Source organism: Poecilia reticulata, linkage group LG6 (assembly GCF_000633615.1).
Source record: "Poecilia reticulata strain Guanapo linkage group LG6, Guppy_female_1.0+MT, whole genome shotgun sequence".
Lineage (NCBI taxonomy): Eukaryota > Metazoa > Chordata > Actinopteri > Cyprinodontiformes > Poeciliidae > Poecilia > Poecilia reticulata.
The window spans coordinates 27,367,074-27,391,687 of NC_024336.1; the positions used below are offsets into that span (position 1 = coordinate 27,367,074).

Sequence of the window (24,614 nt, forward strand, 5' to 3'; positions counted from 1 at the left end):
TAAAGTAGACGCCACTGAGCTCTTGGAAAATTCTTCTTTCAGTTTAGACATCCAGCTTTTCTTGAAATTCATAGTCCGCTCTACAATTGGGGAAGCACAAGCGGGAAAAAAAAGAAATTAGGAGAAACATTAACATCATATTAGCATGTATACTGGAGAACAATTAAAATATTTTTGCCCCGTCTGTGGAGTATGACCTTTATTTTCATGGTGAATGGACTGTATTCGTCTTCATTCATGAGTTAAACATGTTCAGTTTCACAAAAATGGAACATTTATTTTTATACTTGGTCCTCTGGTAGATTTGGTTCAATTAAGAACCAAAATTGCTACATTTTCAACTGATATGGTTTGCTTTCACATTGCACTATGAAATGATCCAAACTAATTGAAAAACCTGTTCCCCTCCTGGCCTGTGGTGGCGCTGTGCCAATAACTATGGAGGGAAATAAAAAAAACCTTAAAAGAAGACGAGCGCAACTCCATTCTTCACAGAATGTAAACAAAAACGTCAGATTTTAGCGATTGTAGGGTTTCACTTTTTGTCTTTGGCGCATTTATTTTGTCTGTGTTTACCCAGAATTCCCTGCGCTTTAGTCCCTTCCTGCTTTGAGGGAGGAGTCTCCGCCTGTTCAAACCCTGTCAGAGTTCACTTCAACCGAACCGAGATCTAGGTTTCTAGGTGAACCAGAGTTAGCATTGATTCGCATCAGAGTTTGATTGCGTATTGAGATCTTCCCATTTGAACCGGACTTTCTGGACAAACGAACTAGAGTTCGATTAAAGAATCATACAAGGAGTTACATGTTATGATTGATTGGATGATTAATAAAACCCAACAATTTAAATCTTTTGTGTGTAGATATGTTTTTTTTGTACTGTTTTAGCAACAAGAACAGAATATGGTTCACTCTTGCCTTAATTTGTTAAGTTTATTAAATTTTGACGCGCAGGTTTGCATTTTAAGAAAAGCCACGGGATGTTTTTGGCCCCTATATACAATAAATTAAATTAAAAGCAAAACCCTGGATGAATACTTTGTGTTTCACCTTAAATTTTACATTTTAATTGTATCTGTTTTAAACGGCCTGTCATCAGTGGAAATGTCATCCCAACATCGTCTTTAGATGTAGATCTGCATCAACTGCATGAACTGGCAAAGCTAATTTATTCTGTGATTGAAAAGGCCCGCGGGCCACATGTTGGACACCCTAACTTATTCACAAAAAGATAATTTTCATGTCAAATGAAAATTACCAGACAAACATTTTTTCAATAGGTTGTGAAACGGGTGTGTCGGACTTCTGGTCTGTCATAAAAAGTGATGATGTTCTGGGTTGTTCTGTCCTCAAACACACTTGTTATAAAATTAGATCTACAATGTGGTGTCTGTTGTAGTTATTATTATTATTATTATTTTAAGTCTTATTGTTGCAACTCATATACTTATAGGATTTTCAGTCAGAACCATTTTTAGTAAATACATGCAAGTATTTTGTATACAGAACTTTATCTTCAAGAGTCAAGAAGTTAGATAAACTGAAGCAAAAGGTTTTGGTCATCCCCAGTTTTCCCTACATCTCAGTCATACAAAATATTAAATATCTAACTTTTAATGTGAATTTAGTAGATTGAATTCCTTCTGTTTACAAATATAATCACCACGTAGGATCCCAAAAGATTTAAATGTTTCAATTAAGCATACTTACTTGACTCAGGAAAAAGACCAGGATGAACAAAAACACAAGACAAACGTTTCCTATCAGGCTTATTCAGTTCGCAACAGTGAATACAGAAAGTTTCAAACAAACTGAAATAACTTGTGGAAGCAGAAACCCACAGCTGTAGAATGACTTTAAGAAGTTTCAGTTTCTTTTATAAGCAGGACAGTTAAGAGGAGTTAATTACTAACCAACCCAATTCTTAATCAAGATTGGAAAAAAAAGTGTTTAAATGCTACTTGAACATGTCTCAAAATAAAAATGAATTTAACAAAACAAAATGATATCATGATATCAAGCTTCTTTACTCACACTAATACTTCATGGAGGCAGGTAAAAGTTTAAAACTTTATTTTACAAAGATGAATAACGGTTGGACGTCGGAGGGCGGAGAATATCATCCATATTATGGAGTTTTGCACTTCTTTTTGTCATGATCTTTAGATATTAGTTTTTTAAAAATCTTTATTGTTTAGTATAGAGTTAGTAGTAATTACTGTAGTAATTACTTACAAACAGAAAAACAAACAGAAAAAATATGTATAAAAAGAAATGTATGTCTGTGTGTTGTAAATATTTTTTTTCTTGGATATTTTGCTTGTTCAGAATAAATAAATATGTCATTTCGTTTAATTAGCTCCTTAAAAATGTCTTAAAATATATATAAAAAAGAAGTGGACAGTTTGTTCAATACTTCCTGCTGAACAAACTGTCCAACACCAGCTTCCATCTTCCCTCCTTATTGCTCTGTGATTGGACGTCGTGTTATAAACGAGGTCCCGCTGTCTCTGCGCTACTTCGAAATCTCGCGGGAGTTGGAATTTAACAGCGGATTAAAAAAGGTGGTTCCTTCCTCGGCTGCAGTAGCAGCAGCTCCGCAGCACCGGCGCTGACTCTGACTCAGTGGAGCCGCTCAGGTAGACGGCAGCAGCACCGCCGCGGGCTCCCGGTTCTCTACCCAGCGACACTTCCCCTCCTCTTCCCCCGCGTCACTCCGCAGGAGTGTCTGGGAGGCTCCGTCCCGCATCGCCGCCACCCGCTCGGGTCACCTTAGCGCTTCCCTTACCGGCATTTCTCCGGCAACCGAAGATGATACCTGGCAAGCCGAGAGCCGCAGTCATGTCCTTATCGGTGGCGATATTCGGGACGCTGATGCTGCAGTCCGTCTCTTCCCAAAACGGTATGACATGTTTTCTACTTGTATTAAAAAATAAAAAAATTAAAACGCATACCTCACATTCTCTCATCATGGCTGGAATGCGGTTTTTTAAGACTGCAGAGACATTTTTAATTAAATATGAGAGATCTTTTTTAGCTTCAGACGTTCCCTGCCAATGTGGATAAACATTTTTTTTAAATAAATAAAAAGGCTGCTTGCGTTAAAAATGAAGGGTCAATGAATCATTAATAGGCTTCAATCTGTTCTCGGAAGGCTGAATTGGGCCAAACGGAGGCCCGAACCGCGTCCCTAAAATGTCCTTTGAAGTGTGGTGCTGAATACTGAGCGGCGCGGCCAGTCAGCAAGGACCGGTTCCGCTCATTAGTTTGGAGATGAAGCTGCACCCTGAAAAGTTAAAAACAAATCCCTTCACATGAATGCTCAGATATCCGCAGCAGAGCTCATCATGTAGGCCACGGTGATGTGTAATTAGATGTAGGACTTCAGGAGTAGGGCTCTCTGTAAATAGCATCAGTCCATTTTGCTGCATGCTTCTATTTTTAGTAGAGAGAGATGCTGCGCTGGGAACCGAGGCTTTAATGTCCCACCAGTCTGTTAACTCCCCTCTCTGAGATGCTCTCCGCTGCAGAGCAGCGTTGATCTCGCAGCGCGGACCCCCTCTTGGTCATAAATCTCATCCCCAACAAACAGATTATGGCAGCATTACCCCGAGTAGCTGTTGCTGCCGGACGCTTTGGCCCATGTGTGGGACTGCGTTGCACTCCTGCACACTCCGTCCTTGCATATCAATCTGAGGAATAGTTGATCAAATCCTGATTTGTTCCGTATTAGCTTTGCAACTTATAATAAATTCTAGAAATGTTGTTGTTTCGAGACAATTTTCAAGTAATATAATGGCATAACAATGCAAGTTCCACCTCTCAATGATTAATAAACTTTCAAATTAAATTAAAATTCCAAAATACTTTGACCCCAAGGGGAAATTAAATTTTGTTGTAACTCATATCAATTCAGGTTTTTCAAAAAGTTATTGTAGATTGTGATGGCATTTTAAATATCCAAGATAAAAGACAATAAATAAAAACCATTTTATCTGCATTAGTTTTGCACCGATTCTGATTACCGATCTGTAAAAAGCCGGACCTGCAGATTCCGATTTTGGCCGATATCAATTTTCTTTATCTGAAATATTGCTAAATATATCAAGAAAGTTGCTGAGTTAGCAACAGGGGGTGACTGTTGATAACTAGAATAAAAAACAGCAACCAAAAGCAATAAATAAAAAGGAAACAAACAAAACACACATCCAAAATATTAATCATGAGCAGGGCTTCACAATTAATCAATAACAATATATATCCTGATAGACACGGGATCAATATCAATAAATAACATGTCTGATAGAATATTCTACAGAGACTGTGGCTTGTTTGTTGTTGTCATAGCAACTCCATAGCAACTGTCGTGAGAGTTAGTTACAGATACCTACCAAGATGGCTGTCAGCTACAAAGTTCCCACACAGCAAAAAGCCCCGTGTTAATTTAACTCTGAAGAGTGTGGACTATATAAACACTGAAAAAGTGTTAATTTCAACTCTGTGGGAGTTAACAACATAATTCCCAGTGTTGATTTAACTCCCACAGAGTTGATATTAACACTTTTTCAGTGTTTATATAGTCCACACTCTTCAGAGTTAAATTAACACTGGGCTTTTTGCTGTGCAGAAATGTGACGTCACACGAGGACTATGTGCATCAATTGATAATAATTAATTAAACTCTGATCCAGAACCGCACAGCATTCTGGGGGATGTAGGCAGAGGAAAAGGCTTCAGCCGCTTAGCCTCTCATGGCTAGCTGAGAAAGGTTGGTGGAATCAACTAATTCATCCACTCCTAGCAATGCACTCACTCTTTGGTTACCTAGCAACAACCAGTTGTGTAACTTGCGGGAAGAGAAGGAATATTTAAATGTTCTTGTTCGTTATATCATCCAGATATCTTACAGTCACGTCAGAAGAGTTGTGGACGGTGATGCTGTAGCAGTCAGTCTTGCAACAACTCCAAAGAGCCCTCTGACTGGAGATTGTCGCTGTATGAGTGTAATGATATGCTAACAGCTCAAAATCTGTTACTTTCATAACTGTCTGAAAGTAAGAGTAAGAGCAAAAATCTCTTCCAGCTGCACAGCATCTAAAACCAGAGGGAATCATTGCCAAACATGCAATGATTCAAGCAAAATAAAAGCAAAAATTAAAAAAATAAATTTTAGATTTCGCGGATTTGAATGCATCAATTTTGGTCTTTTATTAATTTATTCAAGTGTCGTTTTTGGTGGACATCCTACAGCTGCTTTTTTTGATTGTTTTCATTAAAAAGCCACAAACGTATTGCACAGTTTTATACATTTGTGGAAACCCTAAACAAGGGCTGCACAGTGGCGCAGTTGGTAGAGCTGTTGCCTTGCAGCAAGAAGGCTCTGGGTTCGATTCCGGTCTGGGGTCTCTCTGCATGGAGTTTGCATGTTCTCCCTGTGCATGGTGGGTTTTCTCCGGGTACTCCGGTTTCCTCCCACAGTCCAAAAACATGACTGTCAGGTTAATTGGCCTCTCCAAATTGTCCCTAGGTGTCAGTGTGTGTGTGCATGGTTGTTTGTCCTGTGTGTCTCTGTGTTGCCCTGCGACAGACTGGCGACCTGTCCAGGGTGACCCCGCTTCTCGCCCGAAACGTTAGCTGGAGATGGGCACCAGCCACCCTCCCGACCCCACTAAGGGACAAGGGTGTCAAGAAAATGGATGGATGGATGAAAACCCTAAACAATGTTTACAAAAGGAGAACAAACAGAAAATTAATTATGAAATGAGGCAAAAACAGAATCTTAACTGTGTTTTGTGTTTGAAGAATAAACCAAACGAGTCTGGCAGTGATTTTTACGACTCTTCGTGTTCTCTGTGCGGTGGATAAAAAGTCTTGGGTCCAATTAGCCGTTATATTTAACATCAAAGACCATTTCTGGTCTCTGACGTGTTTGAAGCTCAGAGCTTTTTGAAACTCCCTGATCTCCTCTGATGAACAAGTAAAACTCTGAAATCAGTTACAGAAAAATGATAACCTTGTTATTAAGAGTCGGTTCATGTTTGACTGAAAAAGTACAAACTGTACAAAAATAACTGCAGATATGAACTGTAATAATGACTTAAGTTTAAAAGCTCAAATTTAAACAACTTCTAACTCAAACTTGTACTTTCTGCACTGTGAATATTTACTAGATTACAATATTTATCTTGTGTACACCAAAAGAAAAGGGAGAAATTAAAAACCAATACATAAGAATATCAGCAAAAATGTTTTTTAAACTTTTAAATTACATTCAGAAACATTAAAGTTAAGTTTTTAAGTTACCTGCACTGCATTTTTATAAATGTAAATGTGTGCAAAGTTGGAGTAATATGTTCTTAACAACAAAATGTTTAATTCTGCCTGTATTTAGTGTTGATATTTTTGTGTAGGAATGTTTTTGTTTTTTCTCTTTTTTCCTTTAAATAAGTAATAAAGCATTAAAATGTCTTCCAGCTCTGGTGTTAAATGTTCATTAGAATTTAAAGTTTATTGAATTCTCAGAATGTGTTCATGCATTTTTATGCCATTATATGACTTAAAACAATATTATCGTTTATCACAATAACTTATGGGACAATTTATTGTCCAGAAAAAAATATTGTGCCAGAGTTCCCTATATTGCATTTATTTGACTGAAAAACAACAAACTGACTTGTTGCACATTTTAATATTTGTATTTTTGATGCAATAATTGGTGAAAGTTTCAGTAAAAACATCAGCGAGAAGCATTAAAAACAGACATAACTTCTTTAACCTCCATTTGACCGTCGTCCCTCTGACATCTGGTCTAAATAAACTCTCAGCACTTTAAATCTGGAATTTACTTTTTTTCCCCCCATCAAGCTGCTGTAGGAATCTGTATTTTATATTTGAGCTTCATCATGTCTGCTGGAATTAAAAACAGTAACTTTCCGTTCTGAGTGATTCCTCGGATCTCCTCGGCTGTTTTGTTTTCTTGCTCTGTTCCTGAAGTGCTGTTCTATGGAAACACTCGGGGGTCCACCGCCATGCGCCACCGCCATGCGCCTACACGCTCCCCGGAGAGCCGGAGCTGCACGGCCCGTTTAAATCTCCTCCGTCTCAGGCACTCCGTGCTGTCTGGATGCAGACAGCGCCTCCTCTTCATCGTTTCTGTTACTTAAATCGAACTAAAAATCGTTTTTAATAGCAGCTGTGCTTGTTCTCTGGTATGTCTCATCACTGAATAATTATCTAGAGATCACTAATGATGTTTTCATTAAGCAGACACGACAAAGTCACATAAAGGATTTTTCCTTTTTACATTCCTGTGCTGCAGATTTTATGGCATCATTAATTGAACAAATTAGATGAGAGCGGCCCCGAAAGAATTGAATTAAAGGTTCCCAGGAATAGCAGCAATAATGGCTCAGGCAGACGTGAGGTCTTGTCTTCAGCCGTTCAAAAAACTCAATACATTTGGTGTCACCTGTTTTACACACTGTAAAAAAATGTCTCTAATTTATGGTGAAATACCGGCAGCTGTGGTTGCCAGAATTTTACCGTATAAATACGGATTTTACTGTATTTGTACAGTAAAATTCTGGCCAACACAGCTGCTGGTGTTTTACCGTAAATTAGACAAGTCATTTTTACAGTGCATAGTTTTGTGTCCCATGTAAAGAGGTTATAGTTTGCTTTTGTTTTGAATTATTTGTGAATTTATATGAAATCCTTTCCAATTTAGCTTCTCTGCAGCCTTATCATAACAGACTGAGATTGATTTTAATATTTATGGCACTAAATAAAACTTTCAGATATGTTTAATACGACTAGAGCTGGGCGATTAATTGATTTTATTGATTAATTAAATTTTTGATTTTTGAAGATGAAATTTTTGGGTTACCATAATTCAGAGTGATGTCAGCAAGTTCAGAGCCGCCATCTTGATTCAGAAGGGTCTTTTTTTTTTTTTTTTACAAATTCATATTTACTTGAACTTTGAATTCAAGTCAAAATATACAAAGTATTAGACTAAATTTAGGATTTAAAAAAAAGAAAAGAAAGTCATAATGTTAGAAGAATAAAGTCTTAATATTTGCAGGATAAAGTTATAATATTAGGATAATTAAGTAGTAATTTGATAAAAACTCCAACATGAAAAATAACTAGAAAATTAAGCTTTTTTTTTTAAATAAAAAAAACCTTTTTCTCATAATTTTAAGACGTTATTCTGGTAAAATTGTATCTTTATTATGACTATATTCTTGTAATTACACAAAAATTGCCGTAGCCTAAGCTTAATACTTCACTATATCACTCACATAAAGGATGATTGGTATAAAAGCCAATTATTGAACATATTTTCTGCCAATCGTAATTTCGTAAGAAAAATTGATCAGGTTAAAGCCAAATTTGATGTGTCCAATGGATCATTACTAAGAAAAAATATAGCAAAAAAATTTCAGTAAGAATAAAGTCATACAATTATGAGAATGAAGTGATAATATTGTGACTATTCTTGTAATACTACGACTTTAATCTTGTATCATTTTGACTTTATTCTCATGCGAGTTTATTCTTGTCATTTTATGTATTTTTTATTTTCTTATTGTTGCCCTAATAATCTGTTGTATGTATGAAAACACTTATTTTATTTTCAGCTGCATCACCCAGCCATAAGTAGGACTAATATTTAAAAAAAGAGGAAGTTAGGCTTTATTTCTTCATCCTGATGATTTCTTTCTTTTAATACACGTTTTCTTGTTTATTCAGTTATTTCCCCCCCTCATCTGCTTTCTGTTGCCTGTTTTTCTTTAACCATTCCTTATTTTGGCTCTTTATGTTTCTTGTTTTGATCGATCTGGGGGTCTGCCGCCCTGCAGCGGGCTTTGTGAAATCCCCTCTGTCCGAGACCAAGCTCACAGGCGACACCTTTGAGCTGTACTGTGACGTGGTAGGTAACCCCACCCCAGAAATCCAGTGGTGGTACTCCGAGATCAACCGGGCGGACTCTTTCAGACAGCTGTGGGACGGCGCCCGCAAGCGGCGGGTGTCGATCGGCACGGCGTACGGCCTCAACTCGGTGAGCGTGCTGGGCGTTTCGCACCTCACCCTGGATGACGCCGGGACCTACGAGTGCAGAGCTAGCAACGACCCGCGGCGTAACGACGTCCACCAAAACCCGGCCACCACGTGGATCCGAGCTCAGGCCACTGTCACTGTGCTGCAGAGTGAGTGGTCAGTGTTGAGAAACCCACCAACCCGCCACTTCCTGTTTGACTCTCCAGCGGATCAGTAGCTCCCTCTGTAGGTGCCATCCTCCCCTGCAGACCTGAAACTGAAGGAAAGCAGAAGATAGTTGCATTACACTGCAAAAAAACTAAATCTTACCAAGTATTTTTTGGTCTAGTTTCTAGTCCAGAGACCTTAGTGCAAAACTAGCTTACAGGAAAGTTCAACCTTTTTGAGCTTTACATCATGTTATAAAGTTATTTCCTCATTGAAAACATACCTGGAGTGTTGCCTTGATTCTTTCATGCATGTTTCAGAAATCTCTTGATCTCCATGGCAACCATTCAGCTGTTCAAAACGCCTGGCTGGACTAAGCCCCGCCTTCAAGACGAAGCTCCTCCTCAGAGCTGCAGTTTCCAAGCTCCAGAGCTTCTGTCTCACATGGCAGCTTTTCCCAATGACTTCCTCATTCAGATCCTTCAGACTAGCCAGCGGCAATTAGCAAACACCTGGTGGAACTGAGCATCTGCTGAGCTCATTATAGGAGCTACTTCTCAGTGAAAATGCTGGTAAAAATGTTGTTAAAGGGTTAATAGAGGAGCCATGTGACGACTTCCTGGAGGCGAAGTTTCAGAAAGAGCAGGAGTTTTTAAAGAGACAGAGGCCCAATTTTAAGGTGTTTAAATTACAAAGTCAAATTGGACAAGAAACTAGACTGAAACACTTGATAAGATTTTGTGTTTTTGCAGTGCATTGTCTGCAGCTCTTCTCCTAATTCAGTCAATCCTTCGATGTCCATCCAACATGTAGAGGCAGCCTTCCTCTTTATTCCCTGTGTTCATTCTTTTACCTTTCCACACTTTTCTTTACATTTTTTTTTACTTTGTTTTCTTTACATTGGAACATTTATAATTTGATTTTAGTTGCTTAAAATAATCACAGTTTAAAGAAATTAAATATAAATTTTACAGAAAAGGGAAGTTTCAACAATAACCCATCATATAAAATATGATAGAGATCAATTATGAGTGGGCATTTATGGAATTATCATTTATTGAAATAAACTTTTGTTGTAAGAATTTTGATTTATCTTTGTTATAATAAATTCCAATTACTATTTTCTTTCACAATATTTGTTATTTTAATTTTGTGGGGTTTTTTTGCAGTGCAGGCATTATTTTATTTTACTTTTTGCTGAGTTGTCTCTCTGTTACAGAGCCATCGATTTCCGTCTCCGAGCCGTTGACAATCACCTCAGACATGGACAGCATCTTGCTGCAGTGCAACCTGACCAGCTCCTACGGCAACCCCAAGGACAGCTACTGGATGAAGAACGGGGAGGAGATCTCAGGAACGCGAACCCAAAACAAGAACACTGAGCACAGGTGGAGAAGTTAGCACCCCAGGCCTAAATATATCGCCTTGTGACCTGCTTTTGGGTCAACTTGAGGTTCTGTTCTGATCTGCAGGCTCGACAGACTAAGAGGAGACGACGCCGGCTTGTACATGTGTGTCTACAACTTTGAAATGGCTCCACCTGCCAACGCCACCATCGAAATAAAATGTAGGTGCTTATTTTTGAGCTGCGGGCATATTTACCTTTTTAAAGGTGGCCTATTATACTTTCTTGAACAGATTTTGATAGGTCTCTGCGCTATACAAAATGTATTCTTTACAGTTTTTTTTGCACTTACCCATTCTGGGATAATAAGATTTTAGTCTGTTCCGTTGTAGCTATTTTGAGCTCCTTTCAGAATGAGCTGTTTTTGGGCGTCTGTCACTTTAAATCGGAGAAAGTTAATGGTCACGCCTCCCAACTCAACGTTTAGACTCACACATAAAAATGGCTACTGTGACTGCACCATCTGTTCTGGTAGCACAATTCATACCATCAGCATATGTTAAAATCTTTTTATTTCTTTTGTTTTGTGTGTCATATATTTTTTTATATTTAAAAATAGAATATGATTTAAAGAGAAGAAATAAAGGTAAAAAGAAGCATTTTGCAAGATTGCTTCTGGAAACAAAAGAAAAAATCAAGTAAGTATAAATACTGAGGAAAGATTGTAATCAATTAATTTTCACCATTAACACATGGGAAACGCCTCATAAAAATGTGATTATTATAAAAATGAAGATTTTTTGTTTTTGTCCGTGATGAGTCCACCACAAGCCAAGTTGAAGGTAGCTGCTAGCTAACGGTCCCATGAGTCCAATACACAATTCTTTACTGAATTATAATCTTTGAACTAAATTACGACCAATATTATTCATTAAGAGAATTATAATATTGTTTAGGAAAATAGGTCTTCTTATAACAGGTAGTATTTTAATTAACATAAATAAATACGTTAAACTTTGTTGAAGTTAATTTTAAGAATAATCTACTAGTATTTCTTCAGCGTAAATGAGTCAAACGATCGTACAGGAACAACTACTGCGGTAAAACCAGTTGAATAAATGTGCTGGAGCTCAGCTTGGGTTGCTAGGTAACGGGCAGAGTTCCGCTGGCGTTGCTAGGTAACGGGCTGGGCTTCTCTGGGGTCACTAGGTGAGAGGTCAGTGCCTGCTGATTTGTGTCTTTACATTCCAAAGATTTTTTTTTTTTTGAAACAACTAATTTTTCAAACACAAAATAACAATAATTTATTGATTAAAAAAAACAACAACTGGGTTGTTATTTTTTATTTTGTTTTATTGGCTATTTTTTTTAACGCTTGGGCTGTTTTTAAGAAGCACTAGAAATTCAAGTGGAAGTACAGAAAACATGTAAAATGTGAGTTTTGCATGAGGTCCCATCTGAGCTGTGAGCCCTCGCTGCCCCGTCATGTTGGACCTGTGATTTCAAACGGCTCTGCTGGCTGCTCAGGGCAGCCGGCGCCCTTGACACCTTCATCCAGCCAATGCCCGGCTCAGTGGCAGCAGATGGTGTCTTGTTTGCCTGATGGCGAGGGATTAGGTCTCAACGGTAAAATCCGGTCAGCCTTTTCTGCCGTCACACATGCATGACTGCAGAGGCCAATTGGATTTTTGGAAGGTGCGCTTATTATTTGTTGGAGCGTTTCTTCTGCTCGTTAAAGCAGAAATTAGCAGTTTCTTAAAGTACATAATTCATAACTTGATTCATATTTATTAATATTTAGATTTATTATTTCCTTCTTAATAATATGTAGCATTGATGAATTATAAATTCTTTCAGTTTAAGTGGCAAATGTAAAATTTTAGAGCCAAAAACCCTAACAAACAATCAGCATTTCCATTGATTTTCAAAGTGAAAAGTCACTTTTGTTAAACACAAATTACTTCTAGAGGACCGGTGTCAAACTCAAGGAACGCAGGCCAAATCCGGCTTGCCATAGTTGTTCATTTGGCCCTCTTCAACCTGTGGCTCTTTAGACCTTTCACAATGGCTCTTAATAACTTTGGCTAAAATAAAAACTGCAATATATTCTGTGTATTTTTGTTTCTTGAAATAATGTCTGAATTATAATTTTTTGTTTCAGCTGCTCCCATCATAACAGGCCACAAGCGCAGTGAGAATAAAAACGAGGGCGACCGCGCCGTGCTCTACTGTAAGTCTGCGGGCTACCCTCACCCTATCTGGACCTGGCACAAGATCGACCCGACTGGCATAAGGGTAGGTCATCAATAATATCACCAGACACAGTTTAGGAATGAACATTTGTTTATTACTCACCGTATTTTCCGCACTATAAGGCGCACCGGATTATAAGGCGCACCTTCAATGAATGGCCTATTTTAAAACGTTTTTCATATATAAGGCGCATCGTATTATAAGGCGAATGCTCCAGTTAAGGTTTCCACCCGTCCCATACGAACCGATACGGCACATGATTTGTTCCATTCTCTACAAATGTGTAATAATAAAAAATTGGTCCCCAAGTACTTTATATAGTAGTCTGCCCCAGTCATTGTTTCACTCACGGTGTTGGTGTTGCGATATTGTGCCCAACTGCTTTCTGGGTAACACAGACCAACCGACACGCTGCCGCCGCAGACTCTGTCTCTCTTCCCCCTGGCTTTAAATGTATAGGGGTTGGTCCCTTGGTAAACCTAGTCGAAGCATCCCGGATGAATGTCTAAAGCCACTTTGTTGACATAAAGAATGTCAACAAAACAGACCGACTCTGGTCGGCGAGGAGAGACTTCCGCGCCTGGGCCGGACGATGGTCACCCTTCTCCGTTCGCGCACAGCATGTTGGTGGAGAACCTGGTGCTAAATGACCTGCAGACGACCTGATTATCAGGTCGGTAGGTAGATACGTCAGTCAAACTTTATTAACAAACCAGAGTTCTGACAACTAGCATGCACTGCGCGCTTCTTCTATGGGCAAAAATGAAGTCGGCGGCTGCTTACCGTAGCTGCTAGACCTGTTGTGGCTCAATATTGGTCCATATAAAAGGCGCACCGGATTATAAGGCGCACTGTCGGTTTTTGAGGAAATTGAAGGTTTTTAGGTGCCTTATAGTGTGGAAAATACGGTACTCCTATCCTCAGGTTTCATGTAACATTATTTCCTTCAATGTGAATGTACAGTAGGCCTATCACGATAAGCTATAAATCAATTAATCTCATCAATAATTTCCATCTGCATGATTTATAGTTTTTTTCTTTTCTCTCTTTCTACCAAAAACTGGATGATAAAAGTTTTCAGATTGGCGTTTTGGTCTCAACTAGCCTTTTTTTGGAAGGACAATTTTGTTTACAGAGACTCAATAATTCATTTTATTTTATGTTTATGTTGTTTTATGTATTTAAAATGTCCTTCATTTCCAATGCAACATTTTTAATACAATCTCAAGTTTATTGAGCTTTGAGAATGTCTTCATTAATTATTATGGCATTATTTTTGTTATATTGCTTGAAAATGGTTTCAAAACTACAATATTATCATTTATCGCGATAACTTCAGGGACAATTTATTGTCCAGCAAAATGTATCATGTTGACAGACCTGTGTGCATTATTTATTTTAAGTTACTTTTCTGTCCATAATTATCATTATTGAAGAAAATTAAATGAACAGATAACATAGCGTGATGATTTTTTAAGTCGGTTTTTTATCATCTATTTTAATAATCATGCCTGTTAATTGGAATATGCAAAGTCTAAGACACCATTTGCTGTTGAAGAAAGACATTTTATATTACAATCAAGACACTGATAGATATTATTAACCATCAATTAATAATGGTTTATAAACATGGTTAATAATAGATATTATTAACCATCAATTGGTGGTTGAGTTTATTCTCTATTATACATATTATGATGCATCTGCTGCCCCTGCTTGATCCTGCGGGGTGTTGAAAATCCAGAAGCAGGATACATCGTGCACGAGCTTTCAGTCCCTGTAAGGGTTTAGAATAAAAAAAAATAATAAAAAAAATAAATTTACATAATTGCTCAAAGTTGTAAGAAAACCTACACAGACAATCCATCAAATCTCTCCTTTTTCTGTTTCTTTGCTTGTTAAATTGATAGATTTTTAAAATAAAGAGGTTAACGCTTTCAAAAGACGAGACAAACCAGTAAGAAATGTCTCACTAAGAAAAAAGCTGACTGGAAAATGAATGCAGGGGGTCAAGAACAGGTTGTCACTTCCAAATCCAAGTTAAAACTGTTGGCCTGCCTGATCTGAGCAGAAGGCAGCGCTGCAGATTAGGAAGTCAAAATCCACTTTAGCTAAGCCACCATTTGTTTAACGACTGTAATCTAATACTATGGCTTCTCATTGTGAGGCAGCAATTAGGCCCAGATTTTTCATTTGTTTAACATATTAAAGGAGATGGCGGTTTAAAGCGTCCAATATTTATGGTGCAATATGAAGAAATGTTACTACAGGAAAGATGAAGCACACACACATTTTCAAGCTTAGAAAACCTGAAAATAACTTATTGCTTCATAATTTTACACTGGAAAAACGAATGAGAACAAAAGACAGTTATGAGGATTTTTTTTGTTTGTTTATATTAAAATTGATCTTGAATTAATATGATGTAAAATCTTTGTAATAAATGTTAGTATTTTCAATTGATCAGAGTGTTTTCTACTGAGGTTTTGAGTTAACATATTTAGTTTCATCAATTTGTAAAAACTAGAACGATCTGGTTTTCTGTGAAAGTTAACTAATTCAGATTAAAATGTAGAAAATAGTTAATTTGTCTGGCACATTTTAGAAACGATCATTAAATGCTTTACATGACAAAAACACAATAAAACAAACATTATTTTGCAGCAACTTTAAATAGAAATAAGGAAAATGTTCAATAGATTCAATATTTAAGTTATTATTAATAAAAAGAATAAAAATAAAAATAACATAACTTTTTAAAAATATGAAAATTATTAAAGGAACTCCATATTCCAGCTGTTTTGCAGTTTTCTAGAAGTTTGTTCAAGATTAATGGAGAGTAAAAACTGAATTCTGCTTCTCTGTGTTTGGTTTCAAAACAACAATATTATCGCTTATTGCAATAATTTCTGGGACGATTTATCGTCCAAAAATTTGGTTATCATGGCTCGTCTAACTACAAATCTTTAACGTATTTTGTTGCTAAGCGTGTCAGTGATTTATAAACAAAAGTATTTTAAAGTCCAGTATATATTTTCCTAGTTCTGGATCAGAACTGAGCAGATCTGAATCTCTGATTGACAGGGAAGTGGAAAGAAAATCTCTTCACATCTTGGGGTGTCGAAGTCTCCTAGCAACCATTAGATGCTATATTTATGCTAACTGGTTGTTTTCAAGGCCAGAAAAATTATTTTTCAGACGGGAAGGTCTGCAGAGTGATAAATGTGAATGGACTTCAAAAGGAGTGAGATGAAATTGAGTTGATCTGCAGCAAACAGCCCTGATGTGTTTGGCAAAGGATGAATATGTGGAAAAGCTCGTCATGCTTTCTGCTAACTGTGAATGTGTGAGGTGGTGATTTCTGTTTCTCAGGCTGTGTTAGATTGCATGACCTTTAAATTACATACTGACAGACTTTGCCTTTAAACACAACATTTTTTGTATAATATAACCATGATGCAAAACATTTGGACAGAAAAGCACAGAGACGTCTCAGTAAGTCGTCTTTTTCCTACGACTGTAGAGAAAGCAGAAGATATAAAACCAGAGAAAATATGCAGGAAGGATTCATCTCTCAATCTCTGTGAGATATAAACTTATAAAGTGTTATAGAAGAAGAATAAATGAAGACCTGTTGATAAAGAAGTTTGGCTCCAGCGATCGTTAGAAACGTACCAATGAGTATTAAGGCTATACTAAGAAAAATAAATAAAAAAATAACCTTACTACAATAAACTCGTAGGAAAATTAAGTCAAAATAAGGCCAGAATAAAGTTGGAATAATGTCAGAATAAAGTTCTAATATTATGACTTTATTTTCATGATATTATGACTTTATTCTTGAAACATTATGATTTCTTGTAATTTTATTTTTATTTTCTTGGCGTAACCTATGTAGAAAATAACTTTTTTACCCACTAAAGAGTTAGATTTCTGTCTGATTGTTTTGTTTTTAAATCTTCCTGGCTATTCATGCGTCTTTCTCATGCTGCATCTGTAAAACCAGCAGCTTTAATTTTCCCAAACCTTCAGGAATCTGTAACGGTTTTGTGTCCGACCCGTTGGCAGGACATCGACAACTCCACCGGACGCTTCTCCGTCTTCAGCAGGGAGAACTACACCGAGCTGCACATTTCCAACCTGGACATCAACCTGGACCCCGGCGAGTACATGTGCAACGCCACCAACATCATCGGCAGCCATAACGAGAAGTTGGTGCTGAGGGTGCGCAGCCTGCTGGCGCCGCTCTGGCCGCTGCTGGGCGTTCTGGCTGAGATCATCATCCTGGTCATCATCATCGTTGTTTACGAGAAGCGCAAGAAGCCGGAGGATTTACAAGACGGTGAGTCACCAGTTGTGATGCTCAACCACCAGGTGTGTGGCTTTGGTGTATTAGGGAACTCAGTTTAGTTTTTCTTAAATATTAATTTGTAAATTTTTGCCTTTTGAGCAGCTTTCCTCGCCGTGGTTTGTTTTCTAGAGGAGTCACTTAACACTGCGCTGCGGCTGCAGTCAATAATTTATTCCGGTCAGGTGGACACAGCACAGACACTGAAGGCTGCACCTTGTCACAACAGCTTCATCCATTTAATATTAATGAGCAACCTGATCCTGCAGTCCTGCAGATGTGGACTTTTTCAATTATTAATTTATTTCCAGGGAAGCTTCAGCTTTGAAAGCTTCTGCAAACTTAACCAGAGTAACTCGTCTTTCAGCTGCTTCAGTGCCAACAAGTGGCTCTCGAATATTAGCTGCTTTGTTTTTGAGTGTCGGAGGACAGAATAAATGATGCATTAATGGTATTTGAGCGACCTTTTCCCCTCAAACAGAATTCTGATATTGTCTCACGCTGATCAAATGCGACATGCAGGGAATCGGTGAGAACAGAAAAACATAAACTTTATGGTTTAATGAGAAAACTGGATTTAGGAATGTTAAGTTTTTACTAGATATGATTAATGAGATTAATCAGATTAGTCGATAATGGAAAAAAATCTATTAATTTAGCAATTAACTGGATTATATAGTTTAAAAAGAGCCATTTGTTAAAAGACCAACATACTGAAAGTATTAACAAAGCCAAAACTGTATAAAATATATTTACAATTTCCATTTAACACAAAAAACTTTGTAAATATGTCCTACACAGAACTCCTTGAGTGACATTTTTAACTTCACCTTTTCAAAATCTGTAAAAAAAAATATCTCATATTAAACATCTTTTGATAACTAATAATTAACCAGTTAATTTACAAAAGTCAATAACAGAAACTGAATTAATGTTTAGTAAAGCAGAATAACCTGAGTTTTTCCACATTTTTTAGCTGCAGACGCATCCTGTGATAAAAGAATGTTGTGTTGTTGCATTTTAAGCTACAAAATCTACAAAATGTACACATTTAAAACAGAAATGTAGTTTTTTTTTCTTGCATCTTGTAATAGCGAGGTGGAGAAACAGGTGGGGGAGGGGCAACATGTCACCACTCTGCACATCTCACTTAAACAAACATAGAAAGTAGAAGTGTGGTGGGTAATTTTAAGTTTCAAACTCCTGTCTTTTTAAACCTTGGTATTTCTTGAGGCCTTGTTTTATTTTTGCAAACAAAATGAATGAATCTCAGATCAGAAACTGTAACTTAAATAATCTGTAAGTGTCGGTTAACTTAGTAATGATTGGATAAATCCATAATATAGATTTTGAAACATTTAATAAAAGCAGATTAATAATCTTGATCTGGTGAATGGAAAATGTTTTTTTCTCAAATGCTCAGGATTTTTGTTATTTAAATGGAAATCTCTCAGAACTTTGTGTTAAACAGGAATAATTAAAAACCACTGTAGACTGGTTAAGCTTTTCGTTTGTTTTTGAGTCTGTTAGCTGCTGAATGTTTTAACAGACTGCTGTAATGTCTCCCGTCTTCCTCCTTCCTCCTCCTAAATTGCGTAACCTAAACCGTGTTCGTGGTAAGTGTGAGACGTTGCATGCTGCCTGAATTTTAATGCATATTATCTTCCTCCTCTTCATAGCACAGCTTATGCTTCTGCTGGACTTTTTTTTTTTGTTTTATTTTCCAAACTATTCTCTGCAGTTGCTTTTCCAGTGAAGTGGATATGTTTTGTTTCTCTCAGTTCTTTCTGCTGTTTCACACCATTACTAAGCGAATGAGTCTGACAGACCTGTGCTTATCCAAGCATGACAGCAGTACAGACACGCTGCATGTCGCTGCTTACATCTGGAAACTTTGCACATGTGCACACGGGTGGAGGGCAAAAACATTCTTTTTACTTGCCGACCACAGAAGCAAATGAAACCTGGAGATGTCGGTATTATTGATTTACTCCACCAAAAAGGGAAAACAAAGCAGAAAAACCAGTGAAGAACAACTCAAAACCACTCGTATTCTTCTTTTTTTTCTGGCTTTCTGTGTCGGCTATAGTATACGCAGACGCGTTGCCATAGCAACCGGCTGACAACAGCTCCACTTCTGTGCCAGGATTCAACACTAGAAAACATGCAAACAAAGAACTGAACATTCAGTCCGTTACAGTGTCATGTCTTCAAGCCTGACGTTTATTTTGTGATTATTGATGAGTGATCGTCTGAACGCAGCGGTGATTGATTAGCTCATTTGAACACCTGCTCCACCGACGATCTGTCAGAGAACTGCTGTGTGGTTCGCCTTTTTTATTTATGTTTTTGTTTTCCTTAACGTTTTGTTTGAATTTTACACAAAAACAAAATACATCTCCATGTCCACATTCAGCTCTATCAAATAGAGACAAACGCAATATAAAAAATATATAAAAATATATATTTTAACTGAACCAAATCACACAGATATTTCACATCTACATGTTAAGGTTGTCAAAGTCAAGCTAGCATGTCTGACCTACTTCCCTCTCCCTTGCTATTTTCTCTTAGTTAAAATGTTTTACTGACTTGTGAAATGTGATGACCTTTGAACCTTGAGAGGATTCAGCAAAGCACTGAATCCTCTCTTCTTTCACATATTATGAAAACGTTTAAGGTTTACCATGTTACCTTTTTAACTAAAACCAATGCTAGTCATCGTCGGGTGGCTGGTTTTTGCCCTCCAGCAGGGAGTTGCGTGCATGAAATCGCGTTCAACGTGTCTATAATATTTAAAATCTGCATTTTGATTGTGTGTAAATGTTTTTTTTAAATTGTGATTCCTTCATGAGTGATTTAATCAGTTATTTTTCTTTTTAGCATGTAAAAGTCTTCTTTATGCTGCCTCTTCGCTCCATCAGTCTGTATAGATGTAGAAATGAAACAGCTTTGTGTGTTTCGAGTTAAACTCGTGTGATTTCATCAGCGTGTTCACCGTCTTTACCGTTATTTTATTCATTTTCTGCTCCTCGTTTCTCCCTGTTGCTGCAGACGATGACCTAGCTGGACCAGTGTAAGTACCAACATGCAGCCTGCGCTACCTTATCTGTGTTAAGCTTTGTGAAGTAGTGTGTGTTTTGTTGTAGATTATCCTGATGGATCTCACTGTAAATGGTGTCCTCAGATCTGGGTCACAGAACATACGGTTGCAGTATTACTGTTTCAGATGTCGAATAAATCCCTGGATTGTCGATGTTAGAGTGGAACATGCCTGATCTGAATCAAACGTTGACATCTGCAATATCGATGAGGAGATAAATGTGTTTTTATGTTGCTAAAGGTTTGTAAAAACTGTAGTTAACTGCAGTAAAGTAGGTGTTGGCGATATAGACTTATAGTTTTATTATGATATTTTGTGGCATTATTGTGAAAGCGATAAAAATGATGAGAAAAACTACTTATTGCTTCCTTTTTAGGAAACTGTATGAATACAACAAAGATACAAACATCTCCATTTTAATGTGCTAGTTTTGTACACCAGTCACGTAAAGAAATGGGATTCATATCATGTTTTCAAATTTATTGACATTTATTGAACAAACAGTGGAGAAAATAGTAAAATTAATAATCCCAACAATACAGTGAGTTTGGGGGCGATTTAAACATGATTAATGGGAATTTATCGTCATGATGATTAATCAGAATTCTTATCAGGATTAGAATTTTATCACAATAAATGATAAACGTTACGATACGATAAATTCTCACCTCTACTGTTTGGGATTTCCAGAAAAGTGAAAACTTTGAGTAAAAGTGTCATTTTTTTGCCAGTACATTTAATTTACAAAAGGGGGAAAATAATTTCAGTTGAAACTGTATTTGAAAAAAATATATATATATAAAGATGATGATCATCGATAACATTACATTGTTGTTGTCCCAAAGTGGAATAACCTCAATTCTTAAAAACCAGCTCAATCTCACCCGAAACAGTGATTATTATTGGAAGACTAAAATAAATGGCCATGAAAAATATAGAACTAAAGCACTGATATGATGTAGAGCAGATATTTTGGCTACATTACAACATTTTTCATTTACTTTAACAGGGACAAGACATTACAAAAAAACTACAAGTTTAATGTGAGGCCTGCACTGCAAAAACACTAAACACTATCTAGACTTAAAGCAAACTCCTACATCTTGTTGAAGAGTTACTTGTATATTTTGTCTTAGTTCAAGTACACTAAAAATATTTGTATTAGAAACTAGACCAAAAATACTTGGTACAATTTTGTGTTTTTTCAGTGTTCTTCAAAAAGAAACTAGAGAAAATGTTTTCTATTTTCCTCATGTTCCAACTTTAAATTTCCCCATATATTGTTTTAAAACAGTTATTTATTCTGAGATTTAAATGTACTATTTATATTTTTAATAAATGCAAGATGACAACTGACTGTTGCTTATTTTCTGCTTAAGGAAAACTAATTCGACCAACAACCACAAAGACAAGAATCTCCGTCAGAGGAACACAAACTGAGAAACCTGTCTGAACAGTAAGTGTTTTATTCCTGCTGGAAGTGATTTTAATGATCAGCCAAGAGATGCACTGAGAAAATCAGCTGATTTTTAGCTTAATTTTTACCAACAACCAGTCGGGAAACTACAAGTTTTTTAATCAATTGGAACATAACAGCAATAGCAGAAGGAAAGAAATCAGACATCTGTTGCTGAAGGATTTTTCTCAGATGCTATCAGACACAGCTTGATGTTTATGACGGAGCTAAATCAGTTTTTGGTGTGTCAGTCACACTGAGTCACCGAAGACATCCAGTTCAAGTTAACTTCTAGGAATTTTCTTTCTGATCGCACGGCCTGGCCCAGCTTTAAAGGGGACGTTTTACACAATATTCACATTTTGCACATTTTTGTAATTCCATTTGCGTTTCTGCTGCTTCTAAAATCAGCCCAAGCGTTAAAAAAGAATAACAAAGAGGATAAAAAACACTCAGCCGTTTATGGCAATAAGTTTATGTTTTTTGATATCTGGAAAATGAGCGGTTTTAAAAGATCTCCCGACCCCAGCCCTGTTACCTAGCAACCCCAGCCAAGTCCAGCCCTGTTACCTAGCAACCCCAGTCGAGCCCAGCCCCGTTACCAGGCAACCCCAGCCAATTCCAGCCCGTTGCCTAGCAACCCAAATAGAACTCATGCATGTTTGGTCATCTGGTCAGCCTCCATTAACCTGTTTATGGAAGCTGAATAGTGCCTTAAGTTTATCCTTTTGTGCTTCTAAAAGTTTAATTTAAGAAGATATTTTTTATTAGATATTTTTGAAAACCTCTGATTTAAACTGAGGAAATATTTTCTGTAGAATAAATGCAGGGAGATTGCTGCTGATATCGATATCTTGTTTCAAGTCAATTCCTTAATTTTGATTTAAAAATAACCTACTGGTTCCACTTGTAGATTGTTTCACTTATAACATTGGAAAGATGTGTCGACTTTTTGTCAATATTAATCAATTATTCGCATATCTTACTGAAAAGTCACATATAAGTTAGTTTTCTCTTATTTTCAATATTTGCACTAGAAACTAGACCAAAAATGTCTAGGGAGAGTTTGTGTTTTTTCAGAGTATATTTTATAACTTTTCTTCACCTGATGTTAGCTCCTTTTAAATCATTAATCAACACTCATGACAGCAATGTTTTAATGAATCTTTTATGCGGGTCTTATATATTCTTATAGTTCATAAAGAGAAGCTAGGATGGGCTACACTCATCAGGGGACGCCTGTTCTCAATATGACTCTGAAACATGATGATTTGTATTAAAGATGCTGGTTTGATGATTAAATCTTCTCTCTGTTTGCAGGTCTCATTAATCATGTATTGACCATATGAAGGTAAACAAGAAGGGACTCCATAGCTGTCGCTCATCAATGTATCTGCCATTAGAGGAGTGGTTGTGGGATCAAATGAGGCATGCCTTATTATTTCATTGTGTGAGGGTGTGAGACATGAAGCTACTCAAACCATTACAGAGTTAACATTATAACCATTGTTGCTGCATGCGGGTGTTGAGTTTTTTCCTTCTTAATCGCTAATTTTATATTTTTACAACTTATAAAATAATGCATGCGAAATGTCGACCTTCTGTTTGACACAGAATTGGCTTTCTTCCTGATTTTTTTTATTTATTATTATAATTATTATTATTTATTGTTATTATTTTTCTCCTGAGGTTGTGGAAACTGTACTGTGAAAAACAAAAACCCTGCAATGTATAAGAAAAGATCACCTTAATCCGGTATGACAGATGTGTATAGTTTTATCATTCTTCTGCATACCATCAATTCATTTTATTATATCATATAAATATATATAAAATATATGTATATCACATTTAAGGGCTTTGCAGTGTCCCTCTAAAGCTGTTAAAAGGTTTACTTTACTTCATGTATGTACTGTATGTAATAAATCGCTATAATTATGTATCAGATCATTTAATATATAGATTATTCATATCATATGATGCACTTAAATGTTAAGAATAACGACAAACTGTACAAATCTACTTTAGGAAATCTGAATCATTCTAACATATTATTTTGTATTCATGTGTGTTGTACAGCATGGCTATTATCCTATGCAATTATTATCCATATCAGTATATTGAAAGTCATTGCAGCTTCTGATTCCTCTGTGACAAAGCTTTAAACTAGTAGGATCACCGTAGAGCATCGATGGCATATTTACACAGCTGCATGAGTTTTCATCAGCTGGCATGGGAGGCGGCGGGAGAGAGACCCATGTCAGAGCTGACACGTTTCCCAGGACTTCAACTCATTTTTAACAATAAATATATTAAGACAAACAAACTGTGGTGTTTTCTTTAAGCAGTTTTTATATATAGCATATATATAACGTCTTACATGTTTGGAATAAAACACTCTTGCAGCGTTCCCTGTGAAAATGTGTGAAGAGCACCATCTAGTGGGATCATGAGGGAATTACAGCTGAGGAGAGCAACAAACACATTATTCACATTAAAAAATGAACTAATTTATTTTATTTAGCTTGTTCTGAAAAAAAATCAGTCATATCTTAACCATGTTATTCATACGTTTATAAATGTCAAAGTTCCAAAGTAAATATTTAAAATGCAGGTAAATATTTAGTTTCCAACTTACCTTTCAAAAGCTAAATATTTAGTTCCAAAATAAATATTTAAATTGCAGCTAAATGCTTAGTTTGCAAGCTAAATATTTAGCTTTAAAATTAAATTTTTTTGTTAGAAAGCCAAATATTTAGTTTTCAAACTAAATTGTTCCAAAAGAAATATTTAATTTGGAGTTAAATATTTTTTTAAACTAAATTAGCAAATATGCAAATATGCTAATTTAGTTTAAAATTAAACTAAACTAAATTTGTTTAAAATTTAGTTTGAACTAA

At 36.5% G+C, this 24,614-nt stretch overlaps 1 protein-coding gene across 2 annotated transcripts; it reads left to right on the forward strand.

Annotated features, from left to right (window-relative positions):
- Positions 1–2,517: 2,517 nt before the first annotated feature.
- Positions 2,518–24,040, forward strand: LOC103466425 (neuroplastin-like). 2 transcript variants are annotated; one of them, XM_008411971.2, is made up of 8 exons: positions 2,518–2,901; positions 10,429–10,597; positions 10,682–10,776; positions 12,716–12,849; positions 16,876–17,149; positions 20,210–20,231; positions 21,638–21,714; positions 23,035–24,040. In XM_008411971.2, exons 1-7 carry the CDS (start codon positions 2,811–2,813, stop codon positions 21,696–21,698), a joined length of 846 nt encoding a protein of 281 aa, XP_008410193.1. In that variant the 5' UTR covers positions 2,518–2,810; the 3' UTR covers positions 21,699–21,714; positions 23,035–24,040. The 2 variants fall into 2 exon arrangements, with proteins under 2 accessions (XP_008410193.1, XP_017160950.1); XM_017305461.1 differs by lacking the exon at positions 2,518–2,901 and adding an exon at positions 8,806–9,211.
- The last annotated feature ends 574 nt before the right edge of the window (positions 24,041–24,614 follow it).

Coding starts and splice junctions, on each gene's coding strand:
- LOC103466425 (XM_017305461.1), top strand. CDS start 8,821: ATGTTTCTTGTTTTGATCGATCTGGGGGTCTGCCGCCCTGCAGCGGGC. Junction 10,598..10,681: donor AACAAGAACACTGAGCACAG/GTGGAGAAGTTA, acceptor TCTGATCTGCAG/GCTCGACAGACTAAGAGGAG. Junction 12,850..16,875: donor TCGACCCGACTGGCATAAGG/GTAGGTCATCAA, acceptor ACCCGTTGGCAG/GACATCGACAACTCCACCGG.